The sequence below is a fragment of the Dromiciops gliroides genome, chromosome 1, assembly GCF_019393635.1.
Source record: "Dromiciops gliroides isolate mDroGli1 chromosome 1, mDroGli1.pri, whole genome shotgun sequence".
NCBI lineage: Eukaryota > Metazoa > Chordata > Mammalia > Microbiotheria > Microbiotheriidae > Dromiciops > Dromiciops gliroides.
In genome coordinates, this window is record NC_057861.1 from 29,569,248 (window position 1) to 29,591,925 (window position 22,678).

General features: G+C 43.6%; 1 protein-coding gene across 1 annotated transcript; it reads left to right on the top strand.

Annotated features, from left to right (window-relative positions):
• The first annotated feature begins 1,568 nt into the window (after positions 1 to 1,568).
• On the top strand, positions 1,569 to 22,163 carry LOC122735721 (voltage-gated hydrogen channel 1-like). The gene is made up of 6 exons (XM_043977455.1): positions 1,569 to 1,634; positions 4,970 to 5,165; positions 10,756 to 10,860; positions 17,682 to 17,913; positions 21,600 to 21,712; positions 21,820 to 22,163. Exons 2-6 carry the CDS (start codon positions 5,031 to 5,033, stop codon positions 21,874 to 21,876), a joined length of 642 nt encoding a protein of 213 aa, XP_043833390.1. The 5' UTR covers positions 1,569 to 1,634; positions 4,970 to 5,030; the 3' UTR covers positions 21,877 to 22,163.
• Positions 22,164 to 22,678: the final 515 nt, after the last annotated feature.

Below are 22,678 nucleotides of genomic sequence, written 5' to 3' on the forward strand. Positions count from 1 at the left end.
ATATAGAAATGCTGATGATTTTATATGGGTTTATTTTGTATCCTACAACATTGCTAAAGTTGTTAATAACCTCAAGTAGCTTTTTAGTTGATTCTCTAGGATTTTCTAAGTATAACATAATATCATCTGCAAAGAGTGATGTTTTTGTTTTCTCATTACCTATTCTAATTCCTTTAATTTGTTTCTCTTCTCTTATTGCTATAGCTAACATTTCTAATACAATATTAAATAATAGAGGTGATAATGGGCATCCTTGCTGCACCCCTGATTATATTGGGAAGGTTTTAAGTTATTTGCATTGCAGATAATGCTTGCTGATGGTTTTAGATAAATATTAAGAGCCCAATTTTTGCAAGGGGCTGGCCAGATCTCCCAGTCCCTGCCCTCAAAGGGGCATGCAGTCTATTAGAAGGAAACCAGATGTATACAGAGATAAAGAGGATATGGGTAGAAGGTGATGGTGACAAAGGAGGGAGCCAGGAAAAAGTGCTCTGGGAATATTTGAAGAGGGGGAGAGAACATTCCAATTGGAAGGGGGTGACTATGGGCCTGGGAGCCTACAGCAGAAAAAGCTTAATCAAGGACACAGTACCTGAGCTGAGCCATGAGGTGGCTTTCCATAGGTAGAAATAAGGAGGCAACAGGAAACATCCAAGGAATGGAGGGACATGTTTGCCAGCTAGGAGGTGCAGTGAATAGAGCTCTGGGCCTGGAGTCAGGGGGACATGAGTACAAATCTAGCCTCAGACACTTGCCAGCTATGTGACCTTGAGCAAGTCACTTCACTGCTATATGCCTCAGTGTCCTCATCTTGTAAAATGAGGATAATAATAGGATCAGATGAAATGATATCTGTAAGGGGTTTAGCATAAGTAGACACTTAATCAAGGTTTACGATTAACCAGTAGGCACTTAAGGTTTTCGGTTTTGGCCAGTTGAGAGCTGATGACAGTAGCTGACATTTATATCGCTAATTTTCCGAGTTGCGGGGCACCCTGCACGCATTATCCCATCCGAGCCTCACCACAACCTTCTGAAGTCGATGCTGCCGGCATCATTTCCCCATCCATGCCCATTTTACAGATGAGCAAACAGGCTGAGAGGCACCGCGGAACTGTCGCCAAGTCCGCTCCAGCCTCGGACCCTAGTGTGGCCACACGTGTCACTGCGCCTCTCGGGGCCTCGACTTCCCATCTGTCAAATGGGGACAGTGTCTGCAGAGCCCAGAGCTCCCTTACCTGGCGGCCCTGAAGCCCTTGGCCAGCGCCGAGCCAATGAGAATAAGGCACGGGAGCCCTGCCCCACAGTCAGGAGGGGGATGGGAGGACTACACATCCCAGAGGGCAGCGCGTCGCTCTTGGCTTCTTGGCCAGGAAACGGGCTCTTGTTCTTGGAGCGGGCCAGACTAGACAGACCTGGAGTAACCGGGTCTGGCCTGGATGGGGGCGGGACTCGGGCCGGGCGGGGGGTGTAACGAAGGAGAAAAGAGGGGAGGAGAGTTGGAAAGGGGGCGGGGCCTGAACCCTGAGGAGTGGGGAAGGGAGGACAGAGAGGGCGAAGCGGTGAGGGGGCGGGGCCTGCGCCTGGCAGAAGCTGGGAGGAGCGGATGGAGTGACTTGCAATTGGTGAAAGCTGTGAGAGAGCGGGGTCTATGTATATAGGGAAGCAGGGACGTTGGGGGCGGAGCTTAGTTCTCCACCTGGGAGGAGGGAAAAAGAAAATACCGGGGGACGGAGCTTCCTCCTCAGCCTGGGAGAGAGTGAAGGAAGGGGAGGGGGGAAGAATAAAGCGAGCTGGGCCTACTAGAGGAGGGAGAATAGAAGATAAAGCAGAGAGGGGGAGGCTTACTCTTTGGCGGGGGGGTGAGGCAATTGGGGTTAAGTGACTTGCCCAGGGTCACACAACTAGTAAGTGGCAAGTGTCTGAGGCTGAATTTGAACTCAGGTCCTCCTGAATCCAGGGCCGGTGCTCTAGGCGGGGCTTAGTCTCCTTAGTACAAACCGGGAGGGAGGGAAAGAAAGAGGGAGAGGGCGAAAGAAAGGAGAAAAGAGGCGGAGAGAAAGGGAGAGGGGCGGGCAGGGGCGGGGCCTACTCCCTGACCAGTAGGGGCAGTGTGGGCGGGGCGTAGGCACGAGGCAGGGGCGAGGCCTAGGCCGAGGCCGTTAGCGGTTGGCCGTTGGCGGCGGGGGGCGGGGCCGGCTGGCGGGGGACCACGCTTGTTGGAGCGGCTGATGGAGATGTTCTCGGTCCTCTTCTGCGGCCGCCTGGGGGCCCGGGCCGTTCTGGGCGACCTGGCGCAAGCCGACCCCCGAGCGGGCTGGTGACGGCCGGCCGCGGACCTCCTGGGGGCCTGCGGGAGAAGGGCGGCAGCTCCGGGCACGGCGCCTGCTCGGAGGCCCGCCACCGCTCGGCCGACGTGACCGGCCCGCGCCCTCTCTGTCCTCTGCGCCGCCCCTCCCCCGCCAGGTCATCTGGGCACGAGACCCCCGCCCGGCTCTCTAACTGCGGCTGGCGCTCGCCGGCTCCCCCGCTGCCCCTCAGAATTAGGGACGGTCAGTGTGATTATCCCCCCTGTCTGGAGGAGGACGCTCGGAGAGCTGAGGATTGGCCCATCCTCACAACAGGCTCATCAGGTCAAGCCTCTTCCCACTGCATCACCTACACAGAGAGCAGAGGGGAGGGTAAAGGGGGGGGGGGTCCTCAGTCAAGGAGCACAGGCAGGAGCTAAGTGCTTTACAGAGATCGCACTTGATCCTCACAACAGTCTGTAGGTAGGCTCTGTTATCACTGTTGAGGACACTGAGTCCTACAGCAAGGCCAGATTTGAACTCAGACCTTCCTGAGTCCCGGCCCAGTGCTGTAGCCCCTTCACCACCTAGCTGCATTTAAGCACTTACTAAGTCCCATCCATTGTACTATGTGTAGTGAGTACAGGTAAAGAGGTCGGTGCAAGAGCTGTAAGAGTAGATGGAGGGACGGCTGGGTGGCACAGTGGATAGAGCACCGGCCCTGGAGTCAGGAGTACCTGAGATCAAATCCGGCCTGAAACACTTAACACTTACTAGCTGTGTGACCCTGGGCAAGTCACTTAACCCCAATTGCCTCACTAAAAAAAAAAAAAGAGAGAGAGAGTAGATGGAGGGGGCGGCTAGGTGGCGCAGTGGATAAAGCACTGGTCCTGAATTCAGGAGTACCTGAGTTCAAATGCGGCCTCAGACACTTGACACTTACTGGCTGTGTGACCCTGGGCAAGTCACTTAACCCCCATTGCCCCGCAAAAAAAAAAAAAAAAAAGAAAAGTAATTCTGATGGGGCAGCTAGGTGGCACAGTGTATAGAGCACCAGCCCTGGAGTCAGGAGTACCTGAGTTCAAATCCAGCCTCAGACACTTAACACTTACTAGCTGTGTGACCCTGGGCAAGTCACTTAACCCCAATTGCCTCACTAAAGAAAAAAAAAAAAAGAAAAGTAATTCTGCTGGGAGTCCTCCCTGAATTTCTTTTGGGAAAAGCCAGGCACTATGGTTTAGAGGTGGGTGTAGTGAGGCAGAAGAACCACTCCCTGCTCCTGGAAAATTGGCATAGACCACACTTACTCTTGGTTCAAACGGAACTTAACCAGCAGCAACATGACTTTGTCCCCTTTTGTCCTACTTCCTACCTATAACTAACCCTGGCTTCTCTTCCACTGCAATGGAGAGTTTCTTAAGGACATCACAATATGAGAATTATTTTTTTTTATTTTTTTTTTTTAGTGAGGCAATTGGGGTTAAGTGACTTGCCCAGGATCACACAGCTAGTAAGTGTGTGTTAAGTGTCTGAGGTCGGATTTGAACTCAGGTACTCCTGACTCCAGGGTTGGTGCTCTATCCACTGCGCCACCTAGCTGCCCCCACAATATGAGAATTATTAACCCTTTTTTTGTCATGACCCAATGTATAATTACTTGGCTTGCCCATGACAGACACACCCATACCAAGGGGTAAATTTCACTTGTATAATTCTGCCAATTAAAAAAAAAACAACATACATAGGATTTTTTTTTTTTGGTGAGGCAGTTGGGGTTAAGTGACTTGCCCAGGGTCATACAGCTAGTAAGTATCAAGTGTCTGAGGTCACATTTGAACTCAGGTCCTCCTGACTCCAGGGCCCGTGCTTTATCTACTGCACCACCTAGCTGCCCCTCATACATAGGAATTTGAAATCCTTTTTGGTCTGGTGCCTGCCTCGTTCTTTTTCTCTTTCTCCCTCCCTCTCTCACTGTCTCTCTCTCTCTTTTTTTTTTTAATAGTCTGCTCTCTACTACATGACTCATAACAAATGCAACAGAAATCTCTCAGCACACAGCATCAGAACACTAAAATGCAAATTTTCTCTTTCAAAAGGGCTGGCACAACATACTCTGTAACATTTTACCTTAAAATAATGACTTCTAAGGTAATTTTTTGAAACTCTAAATTATATCATTTAAACTTGATTGACCCCTCTAGAAAGATCAGCCTAAAAAATATGCATCACAGTTAAGTTACCCTTTGTATACAGTTTTTTGTTTGTTTGTTTGTTTTTAGTGAGGCAATTAGGGTTAAGTGACTTGCCCAGGGTCACACAGCTAGTAAGTGTTAAGTGTCTGAGGCCGGATTTGAACCCAGGTACTCCTGACTCCAGGGCCGGTGCTCTATCCACTGCGCCACCTAGCGTACAGTTTTGATAGTGACAAGTAACTTTTTACCCTCTCATTTAAATTGGCATTGTGCTAAGTTTCAAAGCAGATATAGTCAAAGGAAATAGAATGGATGGGGATATAGGCCAGGAAGGGGAGCCAAGTTTGTGACCAGAACACCTGAGTTCATGTGCAGCCTTTGTCATTTAGGACTTTTTACCTGAGTAACTTAATCTGACTCGCTGAGCCTCAACTTCCTAATTTGTGAAATATGGAAGTTAAACTAGCTGACTTCTAAGGTACTTTCCAGGTCTAACCCTGCCCTAATAATGTAATGGGAGGTGGAGGAGGAGGAGGAGGAGGAGCCCCAAATGGCACGAGCATCTGTTGCCCCTTCGATAGAGAACAGCACCTATGGTGCACAAGGGGGATCCTCGACCCTTCCAAAGGTCCCCCAGAACTTCAGGACTGTGATGAGAAAGCGCTTCAAGTCCCAAGGATTTCAGGTAGGTAAGACGGAAAACTGGGCCAAGGGGATGGAAGGGGAAAAGGTCTCCATGTGAGAGGCAGGAGTTCTTGGCTACCGAGTGTTCAGGTGCCTTCTCTGAACCAGTGGAGATAATAAAATCTGCTCTCCCTTCTCTTGCAAGTTATTGAAGTTGGGAAAGCAGATGATATCGGGGAATTTTTTTAAAGTTCAGAGCATTCAAAGGTGATCTTATCTAAGTATTTTTATTATTAGCATCACAATCATAATAGTTATTATTAAAAAAAGAGAAAATCAGTGTGCTCCTTGTCATGCGCATTCCCCATTTTCCTCTTGAGAACTGGAACGTAAGAACTGGAAGGCCCTTAAATCAGATTTTCCAAGCTGGGAGGACCCTAGAACCAGAAAATGACAGAGGGGCCTCAGGACAGAAAATGTCAGAGCTGGGAGGGGCCTTATAACTAACTAAAATGTGATATAGAGTCTGGATGAATCTCAGGACACTAAATATCTGAGCTGGGAGGCCCCTCCTCAAATCATCAGGATCCACCCTCTCTTTTGTCAAATGAGGAAGACAGAGGCATTTACAAGGCGGTGGTGAATAAGGGCCTTAGATATGGGCTGGGAAGTTGAACCCATTCAGTTGTTCTACCACCAGCCTGCCGTGTGACCTTGGGCAACCTCTTGCCCTCTCTGAGTCTTCTTTTCTTTGCTATATTTGATCCCTGCCTGTGCCTAGAAGTGAAACGAGGAGCATGTTCCTCTCAGCATCCCTGTTGGACACAGAATGCTCTGTGAGGCTAAGGAGCCATCAGGATTAATCCTTGAACAGAGTTATTTGTGTCACCCTGCTCACAGGCCCCTAGGCGTCCACTCTGCTAGAAATAGAAAGGATCCCAGCCCCCAGACTGTGCAGATGTCATTTGTATTTTACCTGGGGGTGAGAAACAGCCTTGTTTCTCTTCTGTCACTGTCATTTTTCAGCTCTTAAAATATTGTCCTCATCCTGGAGCTTAGAGAAAACTAAAGCTAATCAAAAATCCACCTCCAGTCAGGGATCAGCCCATGCCTCCTGTGGCTGTGACAAGCAGAAAATCCCAGTATTAACTTGGGCAGAGTATCATGTCATGGTCTTCTTCAAGATCAAAGGACAAACAACAACAACTTGAATCAAGAATCAATCAACAAGCAATTTATTAAGGGCCAACTCTATGCCAAGTACTAGAGATTCAAATATAAGACAGTCAACACCCCCCACTTCCTTTAATCCAGCCTCGAATACCATAAACCCAAGGTATTTACCAATTTTCCTTGTCCTCCAACTCCAGTACTCCCTGTCCCCTCTGCCTACCATATTGTATAAAAATGTATTACATGCCTGTAAGGTGTTGAGTGGGTGGGAGGTGAGGAATTGGATGCAGCGAGGACAAATGACTGTGGAGCTTTGGTGGGGAAGGGGTGGAAAAAGGTGGGCTCGTACCTAAGAGATAGGCAGGTAGTAGACAGTGCACAGAGTGCTGGACCTGGAGTGAGGAAGACCTGAATTCAAATCCAGCCTCAGAAACTTCCTAGATGTGTGACCCTGTGCAAGTCACTTCACCTCTGTTTCAGTTTCTTCCTCTGTGAGATCGAAATAATCACAGCACCTACCTGCGAGGGTGGTTGTGAGGAGCAATGTGATATTTGTAAAGTGCTTAGTGCAGTACCTGGCACATATAGGAAGTAAATAAATTCTCATTCCCTTCTGCCTCCCTAGGGATAGGCAGGCAAGGTGAGGGAAGAGTTCAGAGCAGGAAGGGATCAGAATGAACAAGGGACCACAGAAACTTACTGGAAGAAATAGGACTTTAGTTGAAGTCCTAGAAGCTGATGGTGGCCCACCCTGTCAGTTCCCAGACAGAGCCATGGGGTGGCTCCTTTCTCTACCCATCCCTAGAGTGAATCCCATGGGGTATCAACCCAGAGACTGTGCTAACTCAGAAGCTCTCCTGACCCAGCCTCTTTTTTCTTTCTTAGGGTTTATTAATAAAAAATGATTAATTCAATACCCATTAACAAAACAAAGCCCAAATGACCAAAACTATAAAGTTGAGATTGTTTGAAAAACATCTACAAAAGGAGTCTTATTCACATTAACAAAGCAATGCCAAAAAATGTTTGTTTATATTTCTATTCTCATCTGATCTCTTTTCCTTCTGTGTAATTTTTTCTCCTTCTGGATTGAGTTGCTATAATTCTTTTTTTAATTATAAAAGTATTTTATTATTTTCCAGTTACATGTAAAGATAGATTTCAACATCTGTTTTTATAAAATTTTGAGTTCCAAATTTTTCTCCCTCCCTCCCTTCCCTCCCCCTCCCCAAGACACAAAACAATCTGCTAAAGGTTATATATGTACTATTACATTAAATATATTTCTGCATATATTTTTTTTCCATGTTTTTATCTCCAGGAGACATTTAAATGTTTGTTGATTGATTGTCAATTGGCTTTTTAAAACAAAGCTGTTAGGGGTAGCTAGGTGGCACAGTGGATAGAGTACCTGCCCTGGACCTGAGTTCAAATCCAGCCTCAGACACTTGACATTTGACACTTGCTAGCTGTGTGACCCTGGGCAAGTCACTTAATCTCAATTGACTCACTCTCTCTCTCTCTCTCTCTCTCTCTCTCTCTCTCTCACTCACTCACACACACACACACACACACACACACACACACAAGCTGTTATCAGTGTGGTCTGATTCTGCTTTCTTCATTTTGTATCATGTCTTTCCCTATTTTGAGAGGGGTTAAGGGGGACCAGAAGAGAGCCCTGTGATTTCATTGGTACTGGAAACTCCCAGGTAATAAAATTCTCTCCACTAAGGCAGTGCTGCACCTGCCACTTATACTATTAGAGTTACTTGTGGCCCTGAGAGAGACAAGTGACTTGCCCAGAGTTCACAGCAGGCAACACATATATAAGGTAGGATTCAAACACAGGCCTTCTTGATTCTGAGGTGACTTCTCTATCCAGGATGCACTTGTATACCAAGAGCTTTCTGTTTTCCTTGATATTCTTCATATTTGCCATTTCCTTTAGCATAGTGTGGTAAAAAGTACGCCAGTTTTTGAAGGACCACCCTTTCGGGGAGGAGACCGATGGCCGTGCATGGGCTACGCAGGCCAGTCCGGCTGCTAAGCACTCCACTTCCGGGGTGCAAGCTTAAAAGTCAAGGAGAGAACGGAAGTGAGATCTCTTTTCCGCTCTCCTTGTCCGATGACTGTGCTGCACACACAGAAGCTGACGGAGGTTGGACTTGGCCCGGCTCACTGTAGCAGCACGTGCTTGACTCGGTTCTTCCCCTCAAAGGTGGCCTTGAGTTTTGGTGAGTTTTATACGGAATATAGACTAAGCTTAGACTTCAGACTATTTGTTTTGTATTTCTACTTTCCTATCCCTCTAATCAACATCACCTTGTAATTTCCAAACAATAAAAGCTCTAACTAGAGACCAGAGGCTTCTTCCATTTACTAGTCTGGGAGATAAAGAAGGGAAAGGTTAAAAGGGGAGGTTAATGCTCTAGTATCCAATTTTAAATCTCACAGTTTGGCGACCACGAAGGGATCTTAAGGAAAAGAGATCTCACTTCCGTTCTCTCCTTGCCTTTTAAGCTCACACCCCGGAAGTGGAGTGCTTAGCAGCCGGACTGGTGTGCGTAGCCCATGCACGGCCATCGGTCTCCTCCCCGAAAGGGTGGTCCTTCAAAAACTGGCGTACTTTTTACCACATTCCCCCCTTTGATTCCTCAAGAAACGGAATGTTTCCTTGACAGAACAGTGAAAAAAAATAACAGAATATAATAACTATTGCTAACTAATAATATGTGAACAACAATATAGAAAAGGAAGAGAGGAAAATTTTGTCCAGGGGGTGGTTTTTTGTCCTCATGAACTGACGCTTTGACATTAGTCTTGCAAAGGGAGAGCCTCTGCAGAGAGTACATATTACAGATGGTGTATATTATAACAGAAAGGAGATAGTAAAAACTAACAAAACAAAACAGTTCATATAAAGTCTCTGAGTTCTCTTGTCTTCTTGAAGTGGTAAGATGTCATCAGGAGGAAACCGGATTCTGGTCTGGAAAACTGGATTCTGGACTGGAAAAACTGGATTCTGGACTCTGGTCTGAAAAGCTGGATTCTCTTCTTTAACTGTTTGAATTGCTGCATTTTTACTAAACCTTAGCATAGCATTGTCAATGATCAAATTAACAAATTCCATTACATTCCCTCCTTTATATCCTTAGACTTCTAATAGAGGGTTGAGGTGGTTATGCAATCAATAACACTTTTTACCACATTAGGAATATTTCATTATTTAAATATAGATAATATATTAATATAGTATGTGTTTCATTTGTATTAATGTATTTCTTATATAATATAGGAAATATACAGTATATTTAAATATATAATAATTTATACACACACATATAAATGGAGGGTTTACAAAGAGTTTTGCAGACATTATCTTATTTCACCCACGCAGTAACCCTATCATTAATGATGACCTTTTTACAGAGCAGGAGACTGACCGTCGTGGAGGTTTGGTGACTTGCCCACAGTTACTGTCCGAGATGGGCTTGGAATCCATTTGGCTTCCATGATTGAAATCAGAGGCCACGTCCAGTTCTTAGAGGTTGTAAAAAAAGTAGCGATAAATCACAGAACAGATAGGTCTGTTTTGTCTTCTTCTTCTTCTTCTTTTTTTTTTGTTTGTTTTTGCTGGGGTTTTTTGGTGAGGCAATTGGGGTTAAGTGACTTGCCCAGGGTCACACAGCTAGTAAGTGTTAAGTGTCTGAGGCCAGATTTGAACTCAGGTCCTCCTGAATCCAGGGCAAGTGTTCTATCCACTGTGTCACCTAGCTGCCCCTTTGTCTTCTTTTAATGTTACCTTTAGGGTATAGTCTCAGGAGTGGGGTCACAGGCCTATGAAGCAGGATCAGTTTGGTCATTTTGATTGTATATTAAACAGTTGCTTTTGTGCTTCTGAACAAAAGTTTGTACCAGTTCACATTTCCCATCAGTGTAATAATGTGCCTGTTTTCCCACAGTCCTGCCAACCTTTATTTAACTGGTTTAGCCAGTGTGATAGGTATAAGTGTACCTCAGAGTTGTTTTAACTCACATTCTCTCATTATGAAAGAGTTTGAACTTTTTTTATTCAGGTGCCCATTGGAACAATTTGTGAATTGCCCCCCCCCTCCCATTTTACAATGGTCTGTTCATATCTGTTTTTGTGGGCAGCTAGGCGGTTCAGTAGATAGAGCAGCAGGCCTAGAGTCAGGAATTCAAATTCAGGCTCAGACACTTCCTAGCTGTATGACCCTGGGTAAGTTACTTAACCCTGATTTTTTTCAGTTTCCTCTTCTGTAAAGTGAACTAGAAAAGGAAATGGCAAACCACTCCAGCATCTTTGCCAATGAAGCCCTAAACAGGATGCAAAAAGTCAGAAACAACTGAACAACAACAACAAATGTTTTAACCTTCAAGATCTTTTGTATAGAAGAAAGTATCGTTTGACTTCTTTTCACTTTGAGGCATTTACAATTTCCCTCTTCTTGTAGGTTTTGATTGTCTGCCTGGTCATTGTGGATGCCTTGCTGGTGCTTGCTGAGTTGATGTTAGACCTGAAAATAATCCAGCCCGATGAGAAGAACTATGCTGCCAGGGTAGACCACAGATGGCTTCTTTGTTTTTTTACTGTTTCAGTTAGCTTTCTGTTCTCTCACTTAGAGGCCCAAGTTATCCCACAGTGTCTCACTCCAACGTCCCTGAGGCTTTCTGACACATTTTTGTACTTGAATGTGGATTCATCTTGGAATTTTTTTTATAAAGTCCCAGCCTTGGAGTCAGGAAGAGCTGAGTTAAAATCCCACCCCTGATGCTTATTCGCTGTGTGACTGTGGACAAGTCACCTGAGGTTTCTGAGCTTCCCTTTCCTCATCTGTAAAAACAGGGCTTTGAACTCAGTGGTATCTGAGGTCATTTCAGTTCTAAATGTATGATCCTAACCTCTGTGTGGCTCCCAGCAACTCTCTAGGCATGTGGCTTGAGTGGTGTGGGTAGAAGGAGTTTTTAAACCAGGACATATGGATGAAATCACCATTTCCCCCACCCATACCCCATAGCCCCACCAAGAAAGATGTGTCTAAAACTCTGTGCAGTCACAGCAGCCTGAATAAATCATAAGGCCCTGTTGTAAAAGGTGACTCATGAGTGGGGGCAAGAGAGGGGCAAACTGCCCAACTGGGCAGTTTTAGACATTGTAAGCTTGAGATGCTGATGAGGCATCCAGTTTGAAACGTCCAAGAGGGAGCTAGAGAGGCATGATTCTGTAGCTCAGTAGAGAGACTAGGGCTGGCTCTATATAGATCTGGGAATCCTGTGCCTAGAGTTAGGAGCTGATGAGATCACCGAGCAAGATAATGTAGAGTGAAAGGAGAAGGGAGCTCAGGACACAGCCTGGGGGACAGCCACAAGTGTGGCATGAATGAGAAACCAGCCAAAGAGACAGAGCAGGAGCTGTCAGCCAGATAAGAGGAACCAGGAGCGAGCAGGGTTATGAAAACCTAGAGAAGAGAGCATTGACAAGGAGGTGATCAACAATGTCAGCTCCTTCTGAGGAGTCAGGGAGGATCAGAATTGAGAAAAGGCCATTTGGTTTGGCAGTTAAGAGGTCAGTGGTGATTTGGGAGAGAGCTGTTTCAGTTAAATGATGAGGTCAGAAGCCAGAGTGCAGAAGGTTTAGAAAGAGGAGGGGGAGTTGGAGGCACAGAGTGGAGGTGACTTTCTCAAGAAATTGAACTGAGAAAAGGAGTTCAGATACAGGAGAATAGTTAGCAGGGATGGAAGGACTGAGTGAAAGTTTTTTGAGGATGGCTGGGGTTAGAGGGGGCAGGGAGACATGGGTGTGTTTGTAAGCAGGAGGGAAGCAGCCAGTAGACAGGGAGAGATTGAAACTAAAAGAGAGAACGGGGATGGTAATGTTTTCAGTCTGGTGGAGGAGATGGGAGGGGATGGGATTGAGACCCATTGTAGAGGGGTTGATGCTGGTGAGAAGAAAGGCCACCTCTTCATCTGAGACCAGAGAAGGGGAGGAGATAAAAGAGGAAGATACCTGAGAAATTTGAGGTGAGGAGGAAGGGAGAAGATGGAGCTCTCCATTAACAGTCTTATGGGGTTTGGGTTTTTTTTTTTGGTAAAATATGAGGTAAATCCTAGGCTGAGAGTGGAGGGTAGGGGTGTAGAGGGAGGATTGAGGAGAGATAAGAATGTCTGGAACATCCACAGTGGATAGTGAATCAATTGGAGAGTAATAGTGAAGGCCCAGTTGAGATGAGATAACATCAGTTTGTAGTTGGTCCAATCAGTAAGATTTGTGATTTCTTCCAGCTTGGTTCAATAGCTCATGAGTAGGATTGAAGGAGGTGAGTGGCAGGCATCTTCCAGGATTCAACCTTGGTAAACCATGATAATCAGCTGGACAGAGGGGCAAAGGAAATGGTGGTGGCAGAGAATGTAGAGTTGAGTTGATTGACGGAGGAATTGAGATATGGTGATGCAGGGATGATAACCTGGGAAATAGCTGAGGGGGGAAGATAATAGGGATCACAATGAGGTGAAGAAACAGGGTTGAGGATTGTAAGGCAGAGGGAAAGATGGAATGATAAGAGATTATGATCAGATTAAGGAATTTCAGAGTTCATGAAAGTAGAAGTGCAATATTTAGGCACAATGGCAAGATCAAGGGGGTGAGAATCTCAGCAGCTGAGGCAGAGTGGAAGAGAAGGTCATGGGAACTGAGTGAATTCAGGAAAGAGGATGCTAGGTGTTTGATGGGTTATCCATAGTCTCCTCATATGAGGGTAGGAGATGGGAAAGAGAGAAAGATGTTGAGCCAGGCACTTAATTTACTGAGGAAAGAGAGTACCTTGGGGGAGGGAGAGGGGAGAGAGAGGACGTGTCTATAGCCAACAACTACCAGGATTTTCTATTGAGTGACAAATTTAGCTAGTATGACTCTCAAAATAAGAAGGTGCCTAGTGAAGGTGGTCAAGGTAGGATTTGAAAGTGGTAATAATGGAGAAACAAGGAGTATTCTGACTTCCCCACCACAAACAGGGAGTTGGGAGAGCAGAGGATATACAGAAAACGTATCCAGTACAAGAAACTGCCTGCCTCAGTTTCCTCATATGTAAAATGAGAGAACAATAGCACCTACCTCCTGAGTAAAATCACAGGATGAAATAAGATACTGATTATAAAGTGCTTTGCAAACCTTAAAACTCCATATAAATGCTAGCTGTTACCAATGTGTGCCCAGACTACAACACCATTCTTGTCTCTCAAACTCCAGTTTCTGATCTCATGGCTCCCACTAGAGTTCTGAGGGCCACCATCATCATGGCTTGGCATGTCAGCCTGCTCTTTCTTTGATTCAGTTCAGCAAATATTTTAAGCACTTACTATGTGTGTAATGAATGTAATGCTTATAGAACTAGCCTGAAACCCAGGAAGACTGGGTTCAAGTCCCATTTCTGACATGTCCTGACTGTGTGACTGTGGCCAAGTCTCTTAACCTCTCAGTGCTCTGGGATATTCCATAAGTGTATGAGTTGCAGAAAGGGTGCCAACCTGTATTGGTAGAGGGAGTTTCCCCACATGGCAGGTACCTATACCAGTGAAATCAGAGGTGCAGGCCCTCTCCCTTTCTTCTATGTGCAGGGCACTGAGGATAGCAAGACTGAGATGAAACAGTCCTTGACTCAAGCAGCTTACACTCTATTCATTGCTCATGTTCTGCTCTTCTCTTAGAGAATGTCTGTCCTCATCAGCTTGTAGAACTAGAGCCAGAAGAGACCTTGTCAAATTAAACAAGCATTTCTATTAAGTGCTTACTGTGTGCCTGGCATGGTGCTAAACACTGGAGATACAAAGAGAGACAAACATGGTCCTGCCCTCAAGAAGCTCCCAGTTTAATGGGGAAAACAACCTGTGCAAAAGTGTGTACAACTCACCTAGTCCAACCCTCCCTCCCCCCCACCCATTTTACAGATTAGGAGATGGAGTTTCAGGGAGGGGTAAGTGATTTGCTCAAGGTCACACAACTAAGGGTCATCAGATATGAGATCTAAATACAGGTTCTCTGACAACTACCACCACCATCACCATCATCACTACTATTATTCCTGTTACTACTACTACTATTTTTTTTTAGATTTTTTTTTTTTTGCAGGGCAATGGGGGTTAAGTGACTTGCCCAGGGTCACACAGGTAGTAAGTGTTAAGTGTCTGAGGCTGGATTTGAACTCAGGTCCTCCTGAATCTAGGGCCAGCGCTTTAACCACTGTGCCATCTAGCTACCCCACTACTACTACTATTGCTACTACTGTTACTACTAGTATTACTGTTTCTGCTATTGCTATTGTTACTACTCCTACTCCTACTCCTACAGTTACAACTATTGTTTTACTACTACTATCACAACTGCTACTATTACTGTTACCATTATTACTGCTATTGCTGTTATTACTACTACTATTGTTACTACTGTTACTACTACTACCAACACCACCAACACCACTACTACTACTACCACTATTATGAGCTAATAGTTATGTAACATTTTGAGATTAAAAAATGCTGTTGAAATATTGTTGTCTTTGATATTCACAACTACCCTCAGAAGGATGTGCTACTATTATCCCCATCTTTATAGGAATCTGAATCAGATAAAGGTGAAGTGACTTGTACAGGATCCCACAGCTAGTAAGTGTCTAAGGCTAGGTTTGAACCCACTTCTTCCTGCCTCCGGGTTCAGCACTCTCATCCATTTCTCCATATAGCTGCCTGTGTGATTACATAATGGTCTCTGTACAGTTCTACGCTGTCTTGAATAGAAAGTAAAAATGTATTTATAGTGGGGATCCCACAGGAGTGAATAGCCAGAAAAGGAAAAACCAAGAGTTCCTTACTTGATCATCTAAGTCACTAAGAAGATGCAGAATGGGGGGCAACTAGGTGGCGCAGTGGATGGAGCACTGGCCCTGAATTCAGGAGGACTTGAGTTCAAATCCAGCCTCAGACACTTGACACTCACTAGCTGTGTGACCCTGGGCAACTCACTTAAACCCCATTGGCTCACCAAAAAAAAAAAAATATGCAGAATGAAAGAAGGGTCATAATAGATCAAGACTGATGAGGGGGTTTCCTAGAGAAGTACCTTTTACACCAAATCTTAAAGGAGGTGATGAATGTTGAAAAAAGGTGGATTTGTGCTTAGAGGAAGCCCTAAAATAGCATTGTGATTTCCTTTTACCTTAAAGTGACAATCTCTCTGGAGATGCATAGATGCATACACTTGAGAATTCATTTTATCAACCAAAGGAAGCAGACATAGAACTTTCCCGGTGGTCATTCAGGTCGTCTGGTGGAGTCCTTGTGGTTAAGGGAACATTAACAAAAAATCCATCACTAGCTAAGGGCTGGACCATGTTTTAGAGAGAGAGGAGAATCTCCCCTAATGTCCTTCCTCTGATGCCTCAAAGTGGTGGGAGGCTGGCCCAAGTCTTTTGAAAGTGACTGTATGGCAGGGCAGCTAAGTGGCACAGTGGAGAAAGCACCAGCCCTGGATTCAGGAGGACCTGAGTTCAAATCTGGCCTCAGACACTTGATCCTTAACCCTCATTGCCCCCAAAAAAGTGACTGTATGTCGGTCTTCTGAGACCAACCTAGCTAATTTCTTTTATAAAGTTTTTGTTCATATCTTTTTTTATATCACTTTTACTTCCAAATATGTCACTCCCTACTTTTTCTAGTTATCCACTTGTGTGGGGGAAAAAAAATTTAAAAGAAAAAGGGGAAAAACCCAGTTCAACAAAACCAATGGACACATCAGTCATATATAATAGCACATGCACCACACTTATAATCCCCCACCTGGCAGAGAGAGGGACGTCAATTTTCTCCACTCTTTTCCAGCAACTAAGTTTGGTAATTGTAATTTTAAAAAGCTCAATTTAAGTTTGTATGTTTAATTTTCCCAATTTATCTCTTTTTAGCCTTTCTTTGCATCTCTCATGCTTAGCACAGTCTGGCACATAGTAGGTGCTTAGTGAACCCTTGTTGACTGATCACATTACCGTAGTCATCGTGTATGTTGTTTTCCTGAATTCTTATTCATCATTTCTTTTATGTACAGAAACTTGATAGACTATTCACCCCAGAGTGAGTGTCTCAACCTAGGTGATTTCAGAGAGATTTATTTCCAGGTTGAGCAAAGGAAGAATTTTTCCGCCAGAGCTACTCAAAGGCAATCTGCTAAATTGTTTTTGATAATGATAACACTTATTTGGACACTTTAACATTGACAAATTCATATATATCATATCATTTGGTTTTCATAACTTTGTAAGATAGTCAGTATCCCCAAAGGGCTGTGGAACTCTGCATACCCTTTGATCCAGCATTACCACTGCTAGGTTTATATCCCAAAGACATCCCCCCAAAAGAGAAAAAGACCTATTTGAACAAAAATATTTACAGCAGCTCATTTTGTGGTGGCTAAGAATTGGAAATCAAAGGAATGCCCATCAGTGGGGGAATGGCTAAACAAGCTGTGGTATATGATGGTGATGGAATATTATCGTGCTATAAGAAATGACAAGCAGGATGATTTCAGAAAGGCCTGGAAAGACTTGTATGAACTGATATATAGTGAAGTGAGCAGAACCAGGAGAACATTGTGCATAGAGACAGCAATATCGTTTGATAAAGAACTGTGAATGACTTAATTATTCTCAACTATACGATGATCCAAGACAATCCTAAAGACTATTGATGAAACATACTATTCACCTCCATAAAAAAGAACTGATATTGATGGAACACAGACTGAAGGATGCTATTTTTCACTTTCTTTCATTTTTTTTCTTTTATTCAAGTTTTCTTGTACAAAATTACTAATATGATAATGTTTTACATAACTGTACATGTATAACCCATATCTGATTGCTTATGGCCTCAGGGAGGGGGAGAAGAGGGAGGGAAGGAGTGATAAAAATTGGAACTCTATAAATAAAAATGTTTATTACTTTGAAAATAAATATATATAATATTTTTTAAAAGGTATTCAGTCAAAAAAATAAAAATAAAAGGTAGTCAGTCAATAAACATTTATCAAGTAGCTACTGTTTGCTGAGCATCTTGTTAAAACTTTAGGGATTAAAAAAAATACAAAAGACAGTGCCTGCCCTCAGGGTGCTTAAAATTTAATGAGGGAGATGACAAGTAAACAAATAGGCACAAACAAGCTCTATACAGGAAAAATAGAAAATAATTAAGTGAAGAAGGGATTAGGAAAGGCTTCATGCATAAGATTGGACTTAAAGGAACCCAGGGGGAGGAGATGAGTAGGAAGACCAGAGATGATGATAATGTGATGCTTAGAATGGGTATAATCTGGTAATTGACTCCCTGCCTGTTCTTTTAGGTGTTATACTGTCTTAGCATTGCCATCCTGACCTTCTTCATGATAGAAATTGTATTAAAATTATACGTCTTCCACAAGGCATTCTTCTACCACAAGTTTGAGATCCTGGATGTTCTTACTGTGATTGTCTCTTTTGCCCTGGCTATTACCATTCTGTTCAAAGAGCATGACTTTGAAGCCCTTGGTTTATTGATCCTTCTCAGACTTTGGCGGGTGGCCAGGATTATGAACAGTAAGTACATATAGTGACAGGTCCTCTGCTGAGCAGGCTGCTTTGAAAACTGGGCAGAGGTGGTAAGGGGGTGCCAAGTCTAAAGAGCACTGGGAATTCTTAGGTTCCAATTTAACAAACATTTACCAAGTGCCTACTCTATGTCAGGCCTTGCTTGATGGTAGGAACACAGAAACCAATTAACATGGAGTGTCTCCACTCAAGAAGCTTATGGGTTTTTAAAATTCAACTTATTGATGCCTTTTATTCTTTTTATGGTTGGTTTGTTTTTTGGGGGTTTTTTTGTTTGTTTTTTGGTGAGGCAATTGGGGTTAAGTGACTTGCCCAGGGTCACACAGCTAGTAAGTGTCAAGGGTCTGAGGCCAGATTTGAACTCAGGTCCTCCTGAATCCAGGGCCAGTGCTCTATCCACTGCGCAACCTAGCTACCCCGATACCTTTTATTCTTATAGAACAATAATTTTAGCTAGGTGGCACAGTGAATAAAGTGTTAGACATGGAGTTAGAAAAACCTGAGTTCAGATTCTACCTTAGATACTTATTAACTGTATGGCCATGGACAAATCACTTAGCCTTTTCTTGCCTCAGTTTCCTCACGTGTAAAAAGGGGATGTAATAGCACCTACCTCCCTGGGTTGTTGTGAGGATAAAAATCAATAATATTTGTAAAGAGCTCTGCAGGCCTTAAAGCAGGATATAAATGCTAATTATTATTTTTATCATAATTATCATCATTATTTTTATGGATAAATAATCTCATCTGTATACAAGCCAGAAATGAACCAGCACTCCTTTATAATACTTAACTAAAAGGAACCAATATAGTGGCCCTGCCTAACATCGTGTGCAGTGTTCTTCCCCTAGACTACCCCACCTCATTGCTGAGAAGGTATATTTCATCATCTGTTTTCCAGGACCAAGATTGCTTGTTACAGTTAATAAAAATTCTGCTTCTTTTTTGATTCTTTATATTATACTCTTTTAGGCTTATCTGTTGTTCAGTTTATTTGACTGTGCATATTAGTCTCCTCATATTAGTCTTAATACTCAATGAGATTACATTGTACTGGGTGGGGATAATGTATGTGCACACCTCCCCCCCCCCAATATTTTTTTCCATTGTGGTCTCTCCCAAGGAATTGAGCACCCAAATGAGGTAGAAAGATCAAGTGTCCTACTGTGGCTCCTTCTGTTGCTCCATGTTGGTATTGTTATATGAACTTAGATGGGAAATATGACTTCCCCTTGTACTTACAAGATAAGATCTCACTGATGTCACACTCACTCTCCTGGCTGATGCTTATTGATGTCATTCCACCAGACTGGCTTTTCCCTGACCTATAGATTTCATGCAACATTTCTGTGCCTTTACAAAGACTGTCCCATATTCTTGGAATCCATCAATTAACCCAGTCCTCTGATTTTTTTTTGGCTTAGCTAAGGCATTTTCATTATTTGTGTCCATAAGGGAAGAACTGGGCCTTGGACGCAAACCAAGGTGGCACAGCCATGTTCTCTGACCAAGCAGAATATGGCTCCCTGATTTATGGTCTTACAACTGGGCTAAGAAGACAAAGAATAAAGTAGGGGTGGTACAGAGTTAAAAGATGAAAGGGAGGGTAGCAGTACAATTCCAGGAGAGCAAAGTACAGAGTTGGGACATTGAACAAGGCATGGTTATTGGAATGTTCTCAGAACACATACTATATGTTAAGCAGGTGCTTTCTGTTGTCCAGCCTTGAAAAAGCATCCTTTCCCACAGGCACACATTTCCCCATAAGCGTCTTCACAGTTACATTCTTACTGCCTTGTACACCCATGGGGCTTTGCAATGAGGCTGTGCTTTCTGGAAGCACAACAAATAAAACAGGCCAAGAGCCCTGACTCTACTCTTCTTTGCAGCTCCCACCCCCTGCTCTTGGTTCTCCCTGCTGGGGCCAAGCAGAACAGGTCAATTCAAATTTCTTTTGGAAGCTCACATTCTTCAAATGATGGAAGACAAGTTGTATGTCTCTCCAAGTCATCTCTTCTCCAGTATAAACACCTAGAGTTCCTTCGTCTGATTTTTTTTTTCGGTAAGGCAATTGGGGTTAAGTGACTTGCCCAGGGTCACACAGATAGTAAATGTTAAGTGTCTGAGGCCGGATTTGAACTCAGGTACTCCTGACTCTAGGGCCGGTGCTTTATCCACTGCGCCACCTAGCTGCCCCCCTCGTCTGATTTTCACACAGCATGATCTAAGGACTTTGCCTTCCTCTGCCTTCCTGCCTCTCTCAGCCAGATTGTTAATCATCCCTCAACACTTAGTGAGGTCTGAAGATTCAGTGAGCATGCCATCTAATGGCTGTTTCCAAGTCATTGCTAAAATCATGAAGCAGCATAGGACCAAGCATGGATCCCTAGGGGATTCCACGGGAAACCACCTTCCAAGGGGACTGATAACTTTCCAAAAGTCCATGCTAATTAGATGTGTCTGGCATAACCTGCTCTTGACAAACTTGGCCGTTTGTAATTACTGAATTTTCTAGATGTTCAACAGCCATTCTTCAGCAATGAATCCTGGAATTTTCTCAGGAAAATAAAAATCAAACTCATTGAACTATAGTTTTCAGAATTCCATTCTCTCCCCCTTTTTTTTTTTTTTTTAGTGAGGCAATTGGGGTTAAGTGACTTGCCCAGGGTCACACAGCTAGTAAGTGTTAAGTGTCTGAGGCTGGATTTGAACTCAGGTACTCCTGACTCCAAGGCCGGTGCTCTATCCACTGCGCCATCTAGCTGCCCCCTCTCCCCTTTTTTTGAAAATGGGGATATTTGCTCCTCTCTGTTCTTCAACTACCTCTCTACTTGATTTTTCAGTATCACTGGCAAGTGGTTCAACAATCACATCTGTCTCCTATGATGTAGTTCATCTGTGCCTGAAGACTTGAACACATCAACACACCAAGTGATTCTAAACTATAGATAAACAGTGAATAGAGTGTCAGGAACGGAGTCAGACTCATCTTCCTGAGTTCAGATCTAGCCTCAGAAATGTACTAGCTGTGGGATCCTGGAAAAGTCATTTAACCCTGTTTGCTTCAGTTTCCTCATCTTTAATAGGGAATAATAGGGAGTCCTTTTCCCCAGTGGTTTACATTCTAGTGCTGACTAAACATTGGGCTACTGTGTTCATGTGCTTTTAGGCCTTGCTTGCTTGATACATCACAATTTAACAACTTCTGATAACCTTACAAGAAACTGGGGAGGAACTCAAACTGGACGCTAAACACGTTCTTGTAAAAGTTTCACCTGGCCAGCTCAAAAGCTCAGAAACTCTAGAGTTTTCATTTCTCTAAGTAATGATTAATAACTGGAGAAAATGAAACTCCCAAATAAATATATTGTGTGTTAGCCTACAGTACACATCTGTAAATCTGTGTAAATGGTGGAATTATGGTGAGGTTGAAGGAGCTTCAGACTACCTGGGTTTCTGTCCCAGCTCCATGAGTTGTACCCTGGATCATATCCTGGATCACAAAGGGAATGAGTCTTGAACTCTGAGAATCAGTGGTTCATTTTTTAAATGCCTTATCTCATAGGGTTGACAAAATGTTGTATGGAAAGTACTTTGTATATCAGAAATCTAGTATAAAGGACTGATTATATTGATGCCCAAGGTCACCATCTGGCCCTCTGACTTATTTTTAGGCCTAATTCTTTCAGTCAAGAAACGTTCTGACAGACAACTCTTGAAGTTGAAATTCATTAATCATCAGATGGCCATGAAAATTCAGCATCTTGAATATATCTGCACAGAGAAGGTAAGAGATGAGAGCTGCAAGTAGTATGACTGACAGCCTTGAGTGTAACTGACTTATGAGCATCAGGGATGTTCAGAATGTAAAGTTGATCTTTGTTTTTGGAACAGGAACAAGAAATTGAAAGACTTAATAAAGTATTGAGAGATTATGGACTTCTCAATTAGCTGAACCAGGCAATATTTGCTCAACCACATGAAGAAGAAATGTCTTGTTTGATGGACTGGCCTTGTGTATGTCTGTGAAAAACCCTGGTCATCTCCAGGGTAACTTCTGGAAATGATCTGAAGCCTTCATTTTACTTGTTCTCAGGTTTGATTATGGCCAGGTGTTGCATAGTTCCTTCCAAGAGCTCCCTTTTTTCTTTGATTTGACTTTTTTCTTTGATTTGACAAATGTTTCATAAACTACCTTTGCTCCTCTTCCCAACTCTAACCTTGCTGGAAAATGAATGCTATAGCTGGATGAGTTTATATAAAATTTAATTTTGCCAAATATATGCTTTCAAAATTGTTTCACATATTTCAGGACTGGATTCCCTGGTTGTTGACATTCTGAAAGACAAAAATAAACAAAAAATATCTTAGATTCCAGGCCATTGTAGGAAGGTCATTTTATTCATGAGCTAATCAGATCAGAAAGACCAAGTATGTCCTCTTGCTTACAACTGAACCCCTGCAGTTTGGGCCTTTCCATGAATGTTGCCCAGGACCCTTTTGTAGCCACCAGCTGCAAAACGCAGCCTGAATCTAATTGTATTTACTTCTGCCTCCATCGGACATTTTCTGAAACTACACAATTAATGTATGTGAAAAGTTGGCTGCTTTGCTTGAGCCCTCCCACTAGATTCTCTTGCTACAATAGTGATGAACTCTAAGAATCCACCTCCATCCTGGGCTGGGCTTGGGATGGCACATAGCAATTAGATCAAAGACTAGACCGCAGTTTAATGGGACATGTGAGCAAGGT

Excerpts from the sequence above, each read along its gene's own strand:
- LOC122735721 (XM_043977455.1), top strand. The coding sequence starts at position 5,031 with ATGGCACGAGCATCTGTTGCCCCTTCGATAGAGAACAGCACCTATGGT. Across the intron at positions 5,166-10,755 it reads TCAAGTCCCAAGGATTTCAG|GTTTTGATTGTCTGCCTGGT; the intron begins GTAGGTAAGACG and ends CTCTTCTTGTAG. Across the intron at positions 17,914-21,599 it reads GGTGGCCAGGATTATGAACA|GCCTAATTCTTTCAGTCAAG; the intron begins GTAAGTACATAT and ends ACTTATTTTTAG.